Here is a 16,506-nt window from a genome sequence, read left to right as displayed (position 1 = left end):
TGTGGTAGCCAGTTTCATCCTGAGACACACAGGCCCACAGGGGAAGAGCTAAATCTAGAAGAAAGTAGCAGAGGTCACGGCTGCAGGGCAAGAGCAGCCGGGCCGGCTCGGTCAACGGCACCTTCCTCAACCCAGAATCGAGGAACACAGGACAAAGCCACCTCAGGGATCACTGCCCCACGCCCTCATTTGCAGAGGTGCTAGATTTCACCTGCCTGGCTCATTCACAGATCCCCGGGGCAGCCTGGAACCAGACCCAGCCCGACGGCCGGGACCCCCAAGGCTTCTGTCTGCGTCCACGAATGACTCACCCATGGCGGGAAGGGCGGGGGGGGGGGGGGGGGGGGCGTCTGCCCTCAAGTTCTCTGGAGCTTATTTTGAATTTCACTTTCAAAGCTAACAAGTTTGCTGATGTTCTTTCCAACGCCCTGGAAAATCCTAAGTAGCAGCTTAGAAAAAAGCGGAAGTACAACCACTCACAGACCCTCTTTAAAACTACCAGGAAGTGACAATTGAGAGTTCAAGGGGAAAAAAAAAAAAAAAACCAAAACCTACAAAAAGCAGTCCAGAGAACTAACAGAACCCAGCACCGAAAACCAGCTCTGGGAACAGACCTAAGGTCATTAATGGTGGTGACCTTGCCTCAGAAAGCATCCACCCCTCATTCCATGTACACGTCTATGTATACTTAATACACAAGTACACATATGCCCCAAGTACACACGGGCTGCTGGCCCTCAGTATTTGCATAAATACACAGGTACGCATTCACGGACACGTACAGGACTTTCACGTTCTGACGCTTTGGAGGGTGAGCCATAAACTATTTACGAAACTCACCTAAGCCAAAATGACTCACTGCCTGAAGATTTCAGGGCCTCATAATTCTAAGAGGCTATTTTGTTGCTGGCATCGACAGCCATGGCTTCGTCAATGAAAAGAACCTTAATTAGGGAGCCTATTTCTTCCCGGCCTCCCTTTCCAAAAATAACTAGTTCCCACCTGGAGGCCATCTTTGAACAGCATTTTGTAAAGCGCTGTGCCTGGATGAACAGGGTCACGAGGGCCCGGCATTCTTTCATACAGCGCAGACTAAAAAGGAAGCCCAAGTTTCTCTGGGTTCTACCAGAAGCCAGGACTGAGACGGGAGCAGGGAAACACACGTGGGGAGCCAAGGCCCGCTGACAGAACTATTCGAGCCCCATTATGTCATCAGTATGAAAACAGAAAGATAACTCAAACATGTGACCAGTGGTAAGGCAAGGGCCTATTTAGCTAAACCGTTTATCCAACATCATGATCATTCTATCACTGACATGATTTCATATCAGGATTCTGGGTCACTGGTGAAACCTGAATTCATTGCAAAACTGAGGGAAAACCATTATGAATGTAACAACTGTCATCTATCCAGCAAGCAAATTCTTTAAAGCCTGTAGCCCACGGAGAAAAGTATTAAACGACGCTCCAGGGACTGACATGGATGGAGTGACCTCCCGAGGTCTGAGGCACACACCAACCCACCACCGAAAAGAACCAACTGGCGTCAAAGAGTGCACGTAAACATTTCTGAAGACAGAAGCCGATCCGACATAAACCGATCCGACAACTCTCCACATCCGTGGCAGAACGGTTCATTCACCAAGAAGACAGACGGTGGAGAAGCTTCTCCAGACTGGCTGCTGGGTCCACTGAAAACAGAAAAAGACAGCCCTGAAAAGCACACTGTCCAAGGGGTGCCTGGGTGGCCCAATCAGTTACGCATCTGACTCTTGATCTCAGGGTCCCGAGTTCAAGCCTCACTCGGGCTGCACCCTAGGAGTGAAGCCTACTTTTAAAAAAAGGAGGAAAGAAAGAAAGAAAGAAAAAGTATGCTATCCTATATAAGAAAGGGGCCAAAGTGGTAAGCTGCACCCAGTAAGAAAGCAGTGAGATGCCCTGAGTGTTTTTATTGAGCCTGTGGCTGCCATATGTATATGGGACCTGTTTCTCTGTAGGTGTCTCAAACCAAGCATATTTTATGTCCCTGGAATAACTAAGGATACTTATATAACGGCTGAGGACTCAACTATAGGACTTCTGAGGAATGCAGCCTTCGAGCCTGAAAATCTAAACAAAAGTAAATACTATTTCACATAGGATGAAAGAATTTCTAAAATCACAATACCAAAGAATTGTTTGTATCTTAACCTTGAGGGCCACTTACAGAGCTGCGGGAAAACTATCTGTTGTGCTAATTTATACATGCTTTCAGCAAAGATTTGCTTAACACTTCCAATGCACACAACAGAGCAGCAGGAGCTGTGAAGACACAGAAGTGGAAAGACGAAACAGAGGGGGGACCCAAAAAGCACAGAAAAGACTAGAGGGGGAAAACACCCGACAGAATTATCCACCGTAAACAGGAGGAGAGATTATTCAGAGGAAGAAGGGAGGGATAAAGGTTAACCCACGGAAGAGGTCTTAAAAGGGTAAATCTAGAGGGGCCTGCATGGCTCAGTTGGTTAGGCATCTGACTCTTGATTTTGGCTCAGGTCATGATCTCAGGGTTCGTGAGTTCAAGCCCCACGTGGGGCTCTGTGCTGTCAGCACAGAGCCTGCTTGGGATTCTCTCTCTCTCTCTCTCTCTCTCTCTCTCTCTGTGCCCCTCCCCCACTCACATGTTCTGTCTCTCTCTCTCTCTCTCTCTCAAATAAATAAATAAACTTTTTAAAACATGGGGGTGCCTGAGTGGCTCAGTCGGTCAAGTGTCCAACTCTTGTTTTTGGCTCACGTTACGATCTCACGGTTCGTGAGTCTGAGCCTTGCGTTGGGCTCTGCGCTGACGGGTCAGAACCTGCTTGGGATTCTCTCTCTCTCCCTCTCTCTCTCTGCCCCTCCCCCGCCCATGCTCTATCTCTCTCAAAAGAAATAAATAAATAACATTAAAAAAAAGGGGTAAATCTAGAGCAGGTCTGACATCTGTGATGCTCACAAATTGGCGAAGGCAGAGAGACAGAGGTGGTCATTCCACACTGGAGATCACCAATCAGCAAAGGCAGGAAGAGGGGTTCCTGAGGAAGGGGTTAGTCTGGAAGCGACGGAGGGTCCAGTGAACCACGGCCTCGGACTCCCCGGTGAAGGGGCTCCGGCCCAAAGCAACATGCAAAAACCAGTCTGGGATACACGCACACACACCCAGGACGCTCCCTTACCTTTCCCGTAGAAGAACTTGCGGTAATAATAGGCCCCAAGGTCAATGTGCTCTATGATGTAGCGCTTCACTTTCTCCCGGTGGATGGGCTGGTTCTCCCTCGGCACTTCCAGGACCGACACACCGGCGTTCGTGCAGTGGGAGCTCAGAGAGGACTCGAAGGAGCAGCCTTCCCCGGAGCTGAACGAAGACGAGCTGGCCCTGGAAAGGGCGATCCTCCTGTCGCCTTCCCCGCCAGTCTCGTTCCGAAAGTAAGGACAACTCAGGACGAGCTCGTTGCTTTTCCCGTCTCCCTCGTCAGCATCCAGGTTCTCCTTGGAGTTGAGGTCCTCCTTGCTCCCCAGAGGGGACTCGCAGTTGCCCGTCTGGCCCGCCGGCATCTGAGTCTGGGACGCCGCCGAGGCCCCGGTGGTGATGTTTTTCCGCTTCCCCACGTTGGCCCTCGTAGCCATGGCTTCGTTGATATTAAACAAAATGCTCTGGACGTCATAATGTGCAAAACACCGCTGACAATTCCAAGGGCGGACGCCCCGCTCCAGGCGACCATCTTCCGGGTCACACGTGAACTTGAACGTTTCATGTTCACTTTTAACAGTTCGCAGCTTCCGGAAGAGGGACGTCTCCACCGACTCCGACTTTAACCTCCGTTTGAAAGGTTTGTCCCTGTCTCTCCCCATGAGGAGGGCACTGTCCATGTAGTCTAATCCTGAGATGCGGACGAATTCTCCCCTGGATATCTGTGCTGCCGCGTGGAGGCTGGGAGAGATTGCAGGATCGCAGGGGAAACACTCAGGGAACCCAAAAGGGGCCATCGCTTTGTGGTCGTAATTCTCTACTCGGTACCCTCTGAGCATAGCAAAGAAGTTCTCGCCAGATAAGCCCTGCCGGTCAATGGAAGACGTGCTCCCGTACTCTCGGTGGAGGGCAGCCCCGGTGTTGGGGTTCACTGCATTTTGGTCTAAGACGTCTTCAGCATCGATGTCACTGATGGTGACATCGCTGTTGCTTCTCTGCCTTATGGGGTGCAGCCCTCTTTGAGGAGAGTGAACAAAGATGTCCCCAATGGTGTACTTCGCCTCCACAAAGTCTAGATCGAGCTTCTCTTCTTGCTGACCGTCGCTCTGGTCGCTTTGCCCGTTGTGCGTGATGGACGTGACGCTTTCGTAACTGGTCTGAGACCGGCTTTCCCACAGCGCCTTGCAGGTCAGCTCCTTGGAGCAGTCTTTCTTGGGAGGCCACTCACACACTCTTGCTCTCACACCCATCTTGGGCACGGCTGGGGTGCCATTAGCCGGACCACCGCTCTCGGTGGAATTCGAGGCATTTAAAGAGGCGGCGGGGCCCATGTTGCCATTAATGGCTTTAAATTTTCGAGCAAAATAATCATCCGACTGCATGATTCTGGGAGGATCCTTGAACTTGGAAGAGGCCCTGCCAAGCTTGTGCTTCTCTTCTTGGGACTGCCTTGGGTCGCTCATGTCGGCCGAGGCAAGAAGCTCCAAGGCTCACCAGCAAGACTGAGGTGAAACTAATTACATTGTCATTTACGATGCGACCGTAAACGCAGATATAAAGGCTTCCTCTACAGCTGTACTTTCTCCTTTTAACCGAAAGCAAACAACATCCTCAGAGTATGGTTTTTCTAAAACCAGCTTGCTTCTCAGATGTTGAACTAATTTTGTATGCCTCTGTCCTTTTCAAGAGCATTCCTTAAGACATCTGGCCTGGAGTATTTCCTTCACCTGAATTAAAACACAGAAAACAGCCATTAGCAATTTTTGTCACTCAAGTTCAATGCGTTCCACATAGGGTTTCTTATCGGTCCTTCTCTCCAATTTCTGCCCATCCCCAGTTCCCCCAAACGGTCACGAAGTTTCAAGTCTCTGTTGCTCATACTGCTCCTTCTCTCTGGAACATTCTGCCTTCTCGCACTACTTGGCTGGCTGGCACTTATATGCAGAATCGAGCAGTACCCTTTCCGAGAAACTTTGCCTCAGCCCACATCTGCCAAAGGGTGCTTCCTTTGTGTTCCCACAGCACAATGGGAACACTAATGGGAACAGATGGGAACAGATCTCTTTATACTCCTCCTGGCTGGTGTATCGACCAGTCTCCTCCACCAGCTAACTTCAAGCTCCTCTCAGCCCGGAACACGCCCTTCATCTCTGTACCAACATTATCTGTTAATGTGGCCTGGCTCAAATGAGGTAGACAAAACATTTCCATCAGTTATAAAGAGTAACACAATGACCACGTAATTTTTTGAGTATCATTATACTTCCTTTCAAAACATGTAAACTCAAAATGTCCAGCAGTACAAGGATCAATACCAGGCGTTCTCAATGTATTTTTAGAATTCGGTCTTGCAATCGAATAAGAACCCGCCGAGATTCCTGGTGAAGTGGGAGGGAGCCTTTAAGAACTGGCTATCCAGGGGCGCCTGGGTGGCTCAGTCAGTTGAGCGTCCGACTCCCACTCAGGTCATGATCTCGAGGTCTGTGAGCTCAAGCCCCGCGTCGGGCTCCGTGCTGACAGCTCAGAGCTCGGAGCCTGCTTCGGATTCTGTGTCTCCCTCTCTCTCTGCCCCTCCCCTGTTCATGCTCTGTCTCTCTCTGTCTCAAAAATCAATAAAAAACATTAAAAAAAAAAAAAAGAACTGACTATCCGAACGAGTGTTTCTTTTTTTTTTTTTTTAATGTTTATTTATTTTTGAGAGAGACAAAACATGAGCGGGGGGGGGGGGGGGGGCAGCGAGAGAGGGAGACACAGATCCAAAGCAGACTCCAAGCTCTGAGCTGTCAGCACAGGGCCCGAAGCGGGGCTCAAACACACAGCCGTGCGATTAAGAACCGAGCCGAGGTCGGCCACTTAGCCAACTGAGCCACCCGGGCATCCCACGAGTGTTAACTTTCTAGTTTATTATGCCACTGGCAATCTGATAAATGTGCAGGGTAAAATAAAATCACAGAGATACAACATACCTTTGTGCACCTTTGCGGTTAATAGAAACTTGACTTTTTTTGTTTTTTTTAAGTTTATTCATTTATTTTTGAGAGAGAGTGTGAGCATAAGCTGGGAGGGGCAGAGGCAGACAGGAGACACAGAATCCGAAGCAAGCTCCAGGCTCCGAGCTGTTAGCGCAGAGACTGACACGGGGCTCAGACCCACAAACTGTGAGATCAGGACCTGAGTCGAAGTCAGATGCTCAACTGACTGAGCCAACCAGGTGCCCTGACACTTGAATTTTAATCAACTTTTATTTTTAATTACAAACCACCGTTTCAATGTATTCCATCTCTATTTAGACAAAAATATCGTCCAGGTATCATTATGTCCCCAACGGATGGAAGCCTTCCTTGTTGGCATAAGAATGTATGAATGGCTCTAATTCTTCTGAAAATAATGATGGTGATGAAGGTATAATATTGCTGGTTTCCCTCAGTCCTCATCAAAGCACGAAAAAAAACGCAAATATTTGTTAGAAAATATTAAAATTCCAAACAGCTGAGCAGTATTAGAACTCTTTCCAATGGGTTCTTTTTTCTTAAGTAATCTCTACACCAAAGTGGAGCTTGAACTCGCCACCCTGAGATCAAGGGTCACATGCTCCACCGACAGAACCAGCCAGGTGCCCCTCCGATGGGTTCTCAGTGGCTTTGAGATGAACATGTGATAGTCTTTTGGAATACCTGATATTTTCTTATCATGGCAACTTGCCTTCCCCTCATTGGGGGGGAAAAAAAATGGGACTGGGAATGATAAGATGCTGTCTATTCGCAGGGCAACTTCATAACTGAGGAAACAGAATGATGTTTTAGGCTGTGGCAAACAAAGGGAGAACGAACAATCAGATGCTTCGGTGAACCCAACAGACTGGTGCCTGTCCGTGGTTCTCAGAAAGAGAAGAGACAGGCCTGCATCTTCTCTATTTCACTTGGAATTATTGTGTTTAAAAGGATCACGGGCGATTCTGAATGACAGTTATTTCCTGTACGATTTAGGCTATTACAGAATGCTTTCCTGGAAACTGAAAAAAATGACAACTGAGATATGAAAGAAAACAACTTGTTGCCTACAGTCTCGCTGCCGAAATGGTATTTGATTTACTAGACCGGCTTCTACATGATCTCTAAATTCTATTGACAATTCTGCTGCTTATAGAACCCAATGAATTTGAAGGCTTACAAATGATTTCTAATGGCTGGTACAGAGATATGTGAATTCTCAACAGACATTCATATGACACTCATTTGCAAGTATATACTATTAATTACATACTAATTAATTGTGTATAAAGAAGGAAGAACCATGCCCACCGAAACCACCACACTGTACTTTGAAAAAATATAATCAGCAGCTAAGCACCACCACCTTAAAATATTAGAACAAAATGCCCTCAAAGAAACCAGGAAAGAAGGAATGAATAAAGATAAAAGCTGAAATTAATGGAATGAGGGAAAAACAAGGGACAAATCCAAACGGTAGTTTTTTTTTTTTAAAAGAGCAAGAAAACAGATCTACTCCTTCCAAAGCCTGAAAAAGGCAAAGGGAGAAAGAACAATATTATACAAGTCTGGACATGGGAAAGGAAACATGACCACATATACAGGAGATTAAAATAAATATTAAGCATAAGAAGAATTATACCACAAGCAACTGTAAAGCAACAACTTGGAACACAGAGGAAACTAATGATTTCCTGGCAAACCACAAATTCCCCAAACTGATCCGAGAATGGAAAATGTAAAGGTTGATTCTTGCTGAAGACAACAGAAACGTAACCAATCGCTACATAAAAATACGGCCAGTGTACCCATGAGACGCAAGGAGCCATCTTAACCATTTTAAAACTCCTTTATCCTCCCATTTATGAGACCAAACACTATTTAAAAAATTTAGGAAGTATCCCAGTCTTTCTTTTCCGTGTCATGGCACGTGCTGAAAATACCAATATTCACACAGCACATGGCAGTCAAAGCAGGAAGCACTCAAGATTTGGGCGCAGGTAGGACTCTGGCCCAAGCCCACCACGCCTCAAGCTGAACAAACCAGCACCTCCCCATACGGGGAACCCACTCCCCACACTTCTGGGGGCAGCCCTGGGGTTAAGCCATCTGCCGGGAGATTTGTGAGACACAGAAACCTAGCAAGAACAACACATTCACTGAATAATTACTTCCAGAAAAACAGACCATAAAAGAGTCAGCGGTCTATTCTGAGCATTTATACCCTTTTACATTTCTAAATGTATGATTGTTTGTAACAGAATTTAAAGATACAAAATCTTTATCCCGTAGATCTCCCATAGAAATGGAAGACAATACACTGTAAAAAATTAGATTAGTTTTACTTTGTATTATTTAAAATTTTTTTAATGTTTATTTTTTTAGAGAGAGAGAGAGAGACAGAGTGCAGGTGGGGAAGGCACAGAGAGAGTGGGAGACACAGAATCCGAAGCAGGCTCCAGGCTCTGAGCTGTCAGCAAAGAGCCTGATGTGGGTTTCTTTTTTTTTTTTTAATAATTTTTTTTTCAACGTTTATTTATTTTGGGGACAGAGAGAGACAGAGCATGAAAGGGGGAGGGGCAGAGAGAGAGGGAGACACAGAATCGGAAACAGGCTCCAGGCTCTGAGCCATCAGCCCAGAGCCCGACGCGGGGCTCGAACTCCCGGACCGCGAGATCGTGACCTGGCTGAAGTCGGACGCTTAACCGACTGCGCCATCCAGGCGCCCCTACTGATGTGGGTTTCAAACCCACAAGCTGTGAGATCGTGTCCTGAGCCAAAGCCAGATGCTCAACAAACTGAGCCACCCAGGTACCCCAAGATTATTTTTAAACAGAAGAGATAGAAACAATTAAAGACAGATGAATTTCTGTTGAATTTTAGTATTACGCTGGTCAGAAAACAAAAAAGAACAGCAAACTGAGAGCACACAAAACTCTTCCCCAAAGAAATCTTCTGAGACCATTGCTTCAGTTACGGTTTTAAATTTTTGATGTGTGAAAACATCAGCCGTAGCAGACAGCTAGTGGCTCGTCCTGGCTAGGACCTATTATTCCCTTTCCTTCTCTTGAATCCCGCTGGGGAACCTTACCTCTAAAATCAGTTCATCCTGGGGGCCTAACTCCACCCCTGACATGTGACACAGATCTGACCAATGAAAATGCTGCATTCTCCTGCCTTCAGGGATTGGTCCAGGGATGAGCCAATGACAGCCCTGCCCTGCCCTGCCCAGAACAGTGAGTGACACCCCCCCCCCCCCCCCCAGTATTGGGCTAGGATTCTTGGCAGGGCTCAGGGGGTGTAACATACACACGGAGCTGCGGGGCTCACTAGCTGGTGTGACCGCGCTGAGGCTGAGCCTCAGGAAGGAAAGAAGGAATCCTAAGGATAGAGGTCTTGACTCCCAACTAGACCTGGCACCAGGTCTAGTGGGGTTTTTTTGTTTGTTTTGTTTTCTGTTTGTTTGTTTGTTTATTCCATTTGAGTTAGGTCTTTGTGTAGTCCAGATCAACTTTAAAGGTTCTAAGAGACCATATTTATACTCAGTGAAAGACCGAAGACAGCAAATTCAATAACCAAAATACTTTGTACTGTGTTGCACATTGCCTGGTCCATGAAGAAATGAATTGAAAGTGTAGTTCTCGCACTTGGATCCAGAATCGAGACCGGCGCCTCTTGGGCAAGATCCTGCTCTCATGTAAATATACGCCCTTCAACGCATGTCACGTGCGCCGCTAACAACCCAAAGTGTTCAAAGCCAAAAAATTCCTGACGTGGTAGCTGATTACTAAAGTTGAAGCAGGGTTACAGCAGCTCCCCTCCTGGCCCCTCATCCTTCCAGCCACATTTTCCAGCTTGCCGTAGCTCCCCAAAGTCAACCTACGGACAGAATCCTAGACAGCGCCTTCCTTTTACAAGGACTACTAAATAGAGGACTAAACACAAAGTATGATACACAGCACCTTCTTTTAAAAAGTATTCCCAGGCGAATTATTTTTACTACCACAGTAAAAGTAAGACCCCTCAGAACAATCACAGGACTTGTTTGCAAGTGAGATAAGGTAGAAATATTAACATCATGCAATTAAAACCGGTATTACAGCACATGGGGAAGAATTAAAATCAAGGTCTTTGAAAAGCAGATATTAACAAGGAACGGTACAGGCTCTACACAGGGAGAAACGCAAAAAGCAACGACAATGGAGGGGATGAAAATCTAAAGTGTGAGCTGGAATGACCTCTGGAATCATCCAGAACCTAGCGGGGAGGCTCTGGCTGGGAGGGAGACACAGACATGCATGCGTGTGCACACGCGCACACACACACAACAGCCCTACACCAGTGAATCGTGTTCACCCTGCAGGGTCATGGATGACGAGCTGGGCGTCTGGAGCAGCATGTCTGGCACAGGAGGACCTTCTGTCATCTTTCATTATCTTTACGTTGTCTGCAAGTTCTAACTTTCCGCCTTTGCCTGTTAGCCCGCAGCATTGAGCTAAGTTTTTGAAAGACCGAAATTTGCACTCTTAGTGGCATGTACATGAATGTAACGGAAGTCCTGCAGACATCTGTCCCCAGATTTATTCTCTGTACTGACCAAGTATCTGTATAGCCTCTGTGCTCACACCCACTGTGAATCTCAAGTGCAAGGTGGCGTACCCGACTGGTGTTGCTGGACACCACAATGGCAGAAGAGACAGGAAAAGGATGGCATCTTAGAGAAGAGCCTGCAGAAATCAGGGGACTGTGATCGGCCCCCACACAAGGCACAGAGCTCACAATAATTACAGGTGCGCATCACTACCGAAGAAAATACAATCCCCCCAAGCACAGAACCGTGTTTAAATGAAGTCCTTTCGGGTTTCCAGTGAGTCTGGGAGGCTGATATGAAAAGTCTGGGACTATTATCCAGCTCAGTCCCGTTCCCCGCCCCACCCCTCCGCCCCGTTTCCTCCCCCATCTGCACAGCTGCCGTGGGAAAGACCTTGATCTCTTCACACTTCCAGCCCCAACCTCTCGGCAAATACCGCAGTTTCTTACTTCTCAGGGGAAAAATAAAGCCAATGTAAATAGTTCACTGGACTTTTGTCATCACTTAACGGACCTGCCGACTCCTGAACTTGTCCCTCCGTGTGAGCCCCTGGCAGACAATCATTTAAGACTTACCAGCTTTCTTAAGATAAAAATCCAAACTGTGCCTGACAAGTCTCTTCCTGATCTGTCCTGCTCAGGCTGCAGCCTCATTGTCTCGGGGTCCTCCCTCCTTGTCCTCTGTGCTGTGGCCCAGACATGCTGAGTGCCTTTCCAGCCTTCAACCTGTCCACCCCTGCGTCTGAGCTGTCCCTGGAAACGGAGCGTCAGCTGCCTGGGCCGAGCTGACAGCCTCATCACTCTCATCCCTGACTGGGTGTCTCTGTGACACGCTCCCTTGGTGTCCTCTCTTTCCCAGACACCCTCCCCCCGCCCCCCCCTTGCTTCAACCTCCTCGCCTCAAGGCCCTAGGGCTGGGTCTGTTCCATTCACCACTTAACCTGCCGCGCCGGGCACGGTTTCTAGCGTGTGGCAGCTATTCAATAAATATTATTAAATAAATGAATAAATTACTAAAGTCCTGTGTTAGACAGTAACCTTTTATGAGATAAAGCGTTTAGCACTTAAATGGAGAGTTCTTACGCTTACAGAATATACCGCAATCATGAAAGTTTAATAATTTTGCAGAAACATTTATGACAGAAACTCAGATAAATATGGAGAGCTGTTAGCTCCTTGCAGGCCGCTGTTTGTGCCAAGGCAGGCCCAGATCCTTCCCAGAACAGGTTACCTTGAACATAAGAGTCAACACCTAGTTTGCTCTGGAAAGAGCTTCCCACCCCCCGCCACTGTACTGGCCACACAAGGTGGGTATAGACAATGTCTTCAAACCGTATGGAAGGAAAGCATGCCATAATAAAGCCATATGAACCTAAGAGCCCCCACGTCACTTTTACTACACAGCAGTGCGTCTGCTCCTGTCTGGTCCTAGAATGACTGGGTCATTCTAACAGATGGTAAAAAACTGATATGAGAGTTAAAAAAAAATTTTTTTTAACGTTTATTCATCTTTGAGAGACAGAGACAGAGCATGAGCGGGGAAGGGGCAGAGAGAGGGAGACACAGAATCCGAAGCAGGCTCCAGGCTCCAAGCTGTCAGCACAGAGCCCGACACGGGGCTTGAACTCACGAGCTGCGAGATGATGACCTGAGCTGAAGTCAGACGCTCCACCGACTGAGCCACCCAGGCGCCCCTGGCATGAGAGTTTTAAACTGGCAAGTGCAGAGTTCTCAAGCAAAAAAGGCCATGGTATTTTTTCCATGAAAGACAGAAGTGCTGTTTCATCAGATATTAGGAAGGCGGAAAATGAAACAGACCCCCCCTCTATGGGCATATTACGGGCATCGCCATTGTCATTTGCCCCCTCTTGCCTTAGTAAATGAAGACAGTACTTAAGAGTATCTTCAAACATGCTACTTTGCTTATTCCACGGCAAAATGAACTCACCTTGCCAACCTGGTATGGCTACAAAAAACCGAACATCAAAAACAATGGAAGTCGTCTAGTTCCCTCTTTAGGTCATAATGGAGAGAATGGACTAATAATCTGCACTGAGGTCTGCTGAGCTGCATGGATGCCCATCTCTCCAGGTAACCCCCTAAACCTGGACAACTGACCACATGCCAAGACCGGAGACGGTACAGAGCCCATCTCTGAACGATCACTAATTAAAATTTCTACATTTTTCTTCCTTTCTTTGAGCTGAGCTCTGATGTCAAGGGCACTGCCCCTCCCTCACCGTTTCCAGCGATTCCTACATTTCGTCAAAGTCTACGGCTCTTGTTCCCCACTAAAAATGGGAAGTTGTCAGCCGCACTCTGTGGGCAACTTAAAAAAAAATCCATGTGCGAACCGGTGTGACCTCACGGGCGGGAGGGTGGCCTCCGGTGAGGACGGGGCTAGCTGGGCAAGGCAGCCACCCACAACTTAAGGAGAAACCGAAGGATTTTACAGCTTGAAGGCATAATCTGTTCTCATGCTAATGGTCTTGGCAATAATTTGTAAAGGATAGAACAGAGAAATGGAGAAAAATAATTGTCTTTAGATAGGATGTTTTTCAAAGTTTTCCATGAGACATCAGTGAGTCTTTAAGACCAACATTACAGTTATAATTGAGCCACTTATCAGGATTGCAGCTGTAGCAAATGGATTGAAAACCACAAAACACACAAATTATGAGCCTCATTCAAGGGAAAAAACGGTTAAAATTATATGGCAGACTTATAATAAAAGTCTAACTACTGTAAAAAATGCCTATTTTTCATACTCATATTCCATCAGCTCTAATATGAACATGTATAATTGGACAGGGACTAAATGGAGGGACACACTGTACCCACTTGTACCCTCCCTGTGACCAGGATGGCAGGACAGGAGCTGAGGCGCGCTCACACTAAGGTCTGAAACGCGTTCGCCATAAAATCGCCAAGTTCAGGTACCTTCAGCCTGGTATTGAGTGAAGCTATGGCTAAACAGCTATGAAACAATCCATGAACTCAAATGCCTATCAGAGCAGACCCCTAAACTCCAGGAAATGAGACAATGTGATAAATGGGCTGTTATTAATAATGGTCATAAATGGATATCCGAAGTTCAGTCATCAGACTTTTGACTGCCAAGATTTTGGCAGATCGGGACATGAAAATTAGTTCTTAGGTATTTTCCTTGAACTAAACAATGGGGTGGAACCACAGATAAATATTCTGGGCCATGGAAACTTTAAAAAGAGCAGAAGTCTCTCTCCTCTTTGGGGTTTTGTGACAAAGGGGTAACCTAAGATTTGTGAGGAGCATAAAATCTTCTCCTGGTATAATGCTCACATCGGTGCTATACAATTTTTTGAAGTATCCTGTGCTGTTATTTAGAAAAACTCTCACATGATGTGCTCACAAAAGCTGATCCCCTTGGTGTAGTTAAGGAGTGTTTCATCAGAGTAAAACAGAGACCCCAGTAAAAAGCCTAAAGGATTCGGCTTCCACTACAACCCTATGTCCTGAGTCTATCCTGAGTTATAATCCATGGTGAGTAAAAGGGACAAATGAAAGGTTTCTGCTCTCATGTAACTTTTTTTCCCTTCCTTTTATTTATTTGTTTATTTATTTATCCCAAGCAGGCTCCACACTGTCACTGCACAGCCCAACTTGGGGCTTGAACTCCCAAAACCGTGAGATCATGACCTGAGCTGAAATTAAGAGTCAGACACTCAGGGCACCTGGGTGGCCCAGTCGCTTACACATCCGACTTCGGCTCAGGGCGTTATCGCACGGTCCGTGAGTTCAAGCCCCGCCTGGGGGACAGCCCGGAGCTTGGAATCTGCTTCGGATTCTGTGTCCCCCTCCTCTCTCTGCCCCTCCTCCACTCATGCTCTATCTCACTCTGTCGCTCAAAAATAAATAAATGTTCCAAAAAAATTTAAAAAAAAAAGTCAGACGCTCAACTGCGCCACCCGGGTGCCCCTTGTGTGGCTTTCTAAGTGAAGAGGCCGGGCACTCCATCAGAGTAGGGTCCTGATCCACTTGTTCATGCTTGTACCCCCGGCCTCTAGAGTTGGCACTCACGATGAACTCACATCCATCCATCTACATTGAAATGGCCGTGAACCAAAGTCCCCCAAAGTACTGAGTCGACGTATCATCGCGACACATTCATGGAACACCGTGATTCTTGCTTCTCTCTCTTTTCGGTTTCCTCTCTGGATCCTCCACTGGCCTTCCTTAAATGCTGACAATCCTCAGCGTTTATACAGTCCACACCCAACCCGAGGCCTGTCTGCAACCTTCCGGATGTTTCCCAATCCGTGCACACCTTGCCGTCTCAACTGCCCCCGCCACAGGTCGAACTGCTCTCTTCTTTTTCCCGGGTTAGCATAAAATCCTTCAACAGTCTCTTATTTTCATCACAGTAAGGCCTGACTGCCTCAAGGTAAGACAGGTCACGTAGGATCGGGTCCGCCAGGAGCTGCCCAGCCCCATCTTCAGCGGCTGGAGATCCACACGCCATGTCTGCCCTGCATTTTCTCACGCAAAGGGCTCTGCGCAGGCTTCCTCCCCCACCCACAGACTGTTGAGACTCTCCTTCCCTCTACCTTGCTACCATAGTCCTTACAACACATTGCACCACTCCATGGACACGACCTACGTACTTGTCACTAACCTCCCCTCGGCTCTCAGCACCGGGCACTCGGCAAATACCCAGGATCTACCGCGTGCGACCTGAGATCATGGTAAAGTGACACCTTCTCCCCGAGCCTCAGTTTCCCACCTGTAAAATGGGAAGGATTTTTACCTATTTCAAAGGATTATTCGAAAGATTCAATGAAACGTAGACGCACAGCGCTTATCCCGTGTATCCTGCATGGAAAGTTCTAGAATTATTAGCCCACAAAACTGATGTGCATATGAATAAATATTTATTAACTGATGGACTTAAACTGAGCAATTAAAATGAGTAAGATACATAACTATCCCCCAGGAACACAGCGTTGTTTACAAAACGTAATGTGGTATCTGCTGATTTATGTGCACTCCACAACAGGGACACAAAGCAGTAACTGACCTGCGGTAGTTAAGCTGATTCTCCCAGAGGCAGACAGAAGCTTCTAGAAAGTGAAGAAAATGCCCAAAACAATCTCCGGTCAGGTGCTGCCCTCTTTCCAGCTAGAACTTCCATTTGAAATTATTTAAGGGAATGCTATTAAATTATAATGAGATTATTTGGCACTTTTTAACTTTCGGGGTGTCAATAAAAACCAGGAATCAATTCTTGGTAGTAAGCTTTTCCCCTATCCAGTCAGCCAGCTAATGTCAAAGGAGAAAAAAACAAAGAGCCATTTTGTTAAATGGAACATTTTGATCATGGAATTTTTTTCCAAGGAGACACGAGAACAGCTGTGGGTATTGACTGTTTTCCATTAAATCTTTTAAATCAGAAAGAGATAAAAAGAGATAGCCCTGTACCTCCTTCCCTCAGGAGGTTATTAGTTAATACATTTTTTCAGCGATGTGGCCCCTGAATTACAGATGACACAGTAGGAAATCAGACGTTCCGATTAATAATTTAAGCTGAGGCATTTCTGTCATAGGAAAACACAACAAAAGAAAAACAGAATTTCAACCCAGTGCCAACTGATTTAGACTGTTCTTCTGTTATTCTCACTTAAAAAAAAAATCACAGAAAATAATCTATTCTATTCTTTAAATAAAGGTTTAGGGACACTG

At 46.7% G+C, this 16,506-nt stretch overlaps 1 protein-coding gene across 7 annotated transcripts in view; it reads right to left on the bottom strand.

Moving 5' to 3' along the window:
- The window catches only part of SIPA1L2 (signal induced proliferation associated 1 like 2), a 223,951-nt gene that overhangs the window by 104,434 nt on the left and 103,011 nt on the right, over positions 1-16,506 (bottom strand). For all 7 annotated transcript variants that reach the window (XM_023240409.2, XM_023240411.2, XM_023240412.2 and 4 more), the window contains exon 3: positions 3,195-4,935. In XM_023240409.2, coding sequence (XP_023096177.2) covers positions 3,195-4,671 — 1,477 coding nt within the window. In that variant the 5' untranslated portion in view covers positions 4,672-4,935. The remainder of the gene's footprint in view (positions 1-3,194; positions 4,936-16,506) is intronic.

Source organism: Felis catus, chromosome D2 (genome assembly GCF_018350175.1).
Source record: "Felis catus isolate Fca126 chromosome D2, F.catus_Fca126_mat1.0, whole genome shotgun sequence".
NCBI lineage: Eukaryota > Metazoa > Chordata > Mammalia > Carnivora > Felidae > Felis > Felis catus.
The sequence above is the reverse complement of the archived record's forward strand: the minus strand, read 5'-3'. Positions and strand labels throughout refer to the sequence as shown.